At 53.4% G+C, this 2641-nt stretch overlaps 2 protein-coding genes across 2 annotated transcripts in view; both read right to left on the minus strand.

Moving 5' to 3' along the window:
* GUITHDRAFT_121944 (hypothetical protein) overlaps nt 1-201 on the minus strand; it is a gene marked incomplete at both ends in the record, with an annotated part of 872 nt that extends 671 nt beyond the window's left edge. The window contains one exon of the mRNA XM_005818794.1: nt 10-201. Within this exon, the coding sequence (XP_005818851.1) occupies nt 10-201 (192 nt within the window). The remainder of the gene's footprint in view (nt 1-9) is intronic.
* Nucleotides 202-886: 685 nt separating this feature from the next.
* GUITHDRAFT_121945 (hypothetical protein) lies at nt 887-1948 on the minus strand (the record flags this gene model as incomplete). Its single annotated transcript, XM_005818795.1, has 1 exon — nt 887-1948. One exon carries the CDS (start codon nt 1946-1948, stop codon nt 887-889), a length of 1062 nt encoding a protein of 353 aa, XP_005818852.1.
* Nucleotides 1949-2641: the final 693 nt, after the last annotated feature.

Genomic DNA, 2641 nt, shown 5'->3' on the forward strand with positions numbered 1-2641 from the left:
GGGTCTCACTTCATGTTGGCGGTGGGTCAGAGGAGGGCGGAGGCTGCGGCTGAGGTCCTCGCACAGCACGTGACCTCCGTCCTCGTGTCTGCGAAAGATTTCCTCGAGCTCGTCGGCTCCCATGCTGATCCCGCAGTAGGCCATCACCGTGTTGAGATCCTCCCGGTCCGGTTGCCTCGTTCCCCTCGAGATGTGCGACATCGCTCGCTCCAGCCCCCGCAGCCCCGACGCTCCTCGACGATACAGCAGCCGCTGCCCACCCGTCAGACGCAGCACAGGCAGAGCAGCAGACAAGAAGAGTGAAGAGGAGCAGGAGGAGCAGGAGCAGCAGGAGGAGCAGGAGGAGCAGCAGCAGCAGCAGGAGCAGCAGCAGCAGCAGCAGAAGGAGCAGCAGCAGCAGCAGCAGGAGCAGCAGCAGCAGGAGCAGGAGCAGCATCAGCAGCAGCAGGAGGGTTACCTGTAGGTAACCCTCGAGACATAGGAGCCTCAAGGCCTGTGTGAGGATAGTGGGACGACGAGCCCGGCGTGCCAGTCAGTAGAGGATCAACAACAGAACTGTGATGACGGAGGACGGCAGTTCACTTGCGCCGCGCCATGCAGCCTCACAGTGAGGATGGAAGTGAGAGCGGATCTTCACGCATTCCTTGTTGCTGTTCCCTCGCTCTCGCCGTCACCACCGAAATGAAAATGGCGAGTAGGCGCATTTCTCCTTACACGTCTTTCAACTGCTTGAGAGCCAACGAGCATCGGTATTTGAGCAGACTAGTCCCGTCAATCATTCTACGTTTTAGTATTTCATTCACCTTCCGGTCTCTATGATGAGGTGTTAAAAATAAAGACGCAACAGCGACATTCTATTGACGCCTGCGTCTGGTTCGACAAAGAGTCACGTGAGCTTTTTGTTGAGAAGCTCCAGTACGAGACCCATCGTAACATTCAAAGCAGATACGTCGCTCTTCAACTCGGATACGTCGCTCTGCAGTTCATTGAACCTCCTGTCCATATCCTCCTTCAGATCTTGCACAGCACCATAAATATTCCTGTACGGAGTGTAAATCAAAACAAACGGTATGCTTCCAGGATCCACAAACGACGTCAATTCATGGTGATCAGAGGCCAGAGAGAAGAACCTGCTCAAACATCCACAGACCACCTCAAAGTCCTCTCTGTTGCCATTCGTCAACAAACCTATCGCCGCAATCTTGGAGTCTTCGCCAATCATCTCACCCTTCAATACATTGTACAGCCGATTGACCTGGAACAGCTTTTCAAAGATTTTGCCAGGCGCCTCCGTGATTTCAAAGCAGATGTACTCCTCCTTCATGACTTGGAGGTCCCCATAAGAGACTCCATGCTTTCCGAATATCCTTACATCCTGAGCGGGGTTGACGACCACGTCCTTGAAGATGGTTTGAAGATCGGTGTCCTTGTCAAAGGTCAAGCACATGTCCGCTTGATATTCCGATACTGTTGCGGGGTCAATATCTTTAGCTTCCATCCGACTGATCGTCAAAGGATCAATCTGTCTTGTGGCGCACTCTTTGTAATACTCTTCGCACGCGGCGAACACCACTTGGTTAAATCTTTCAGCGAATTCTTGAGTGAGAATGCCACTCTCTTCGACCTTACTTCTCGTCTCCTCGTCCGCTGGGAGTTTCTCCCGTCGATGAAAGCCTATACTTGCACATCTGCTGAAGATTGAGCCTTCGAAATATGATTGCATGTTCCCCGGGAGCTTGGCGGGAGAATCGATGTACTGGCAGTCAGCCTTGCCCTGCCGCATGATTCCTGGCCGCGCCAGCATTTGCGGCGAGGTCTGTCTGCGATGAGACCTCAGCTGCAAGCTCTGCCTGTGGTAGCATGTCGAGAAAGATTGGAAGTAGCTGCACACATGCTCTGGCGAGAACACGAGCACGAGCGCCAGCACGAGCCCTCGTGTTGCAAGCATGTGGGATGATACAACAAAGTTAGGTCAGAACAAACAATGAATTATTTGGATAATAATACTTCATTGTAAAGAGTATGAGAATATCTGTTTTGGTACTAACTTTCCCTCACATTCGGCATTTACAAACACTTATTGCTGATGTACCGTAGCACGACCCCGTACAAAGTGCTGAACTTGGTACTACTTTTCCGTTGACGACCAGCCCCTCCCACGCCCAAAATTTCATCATGAAGACTGAGAGTCGGCAGTCAATCTGCATGATTGACCCGCATCAGACAGTGTCAGTGACACAACGTTGGTGGCAGGGCAACGATGATGATCGGATGCTTCTCAGCATGCCGTAGTACTGTTGCTACTACTGTTGGAGGAGGGAGGGAGGAGAGGGTGGAAGGGCTGCATGAACTTGGAGAGCAAAATCTCGAGCATGCAGCAGCAGCTGGACAGGATGGTGGAAGAGGAGGAGCAGGTAAAGTCGCAGCTGGGAAAGATTCTGTCGATCCTCGAGAAGGGCGAGCACAAACCTGCTCCTCACTCCGTCTTCGTCCTCCCTCCCGAGCCCCGCAGCCTCCCGGTGATCAATCGAGGACAGGGAGGGGAGGGAGGGAGAAGGGAGGGAGGGAGCGGGGGCAGGAGGGGCTCCAAGGATGTGGAGGTGAGAAAGGGAGCTCGAAGGAACGGGAGGAGCAGGACGGA

The sequence above is a fragment of the Guillardia theta genome, assembly GCF_000315625.1.
Source record: "Guillardia theta CCMP2712 unplaced genomic scaffold GUITHscaffold_267, whole genome shotgun sequence".
NCBI lineage: Eukaryota > Cryptophyceae > Pyrenomonadales > Geminigeraceae > Guillardia > Guillardia theta.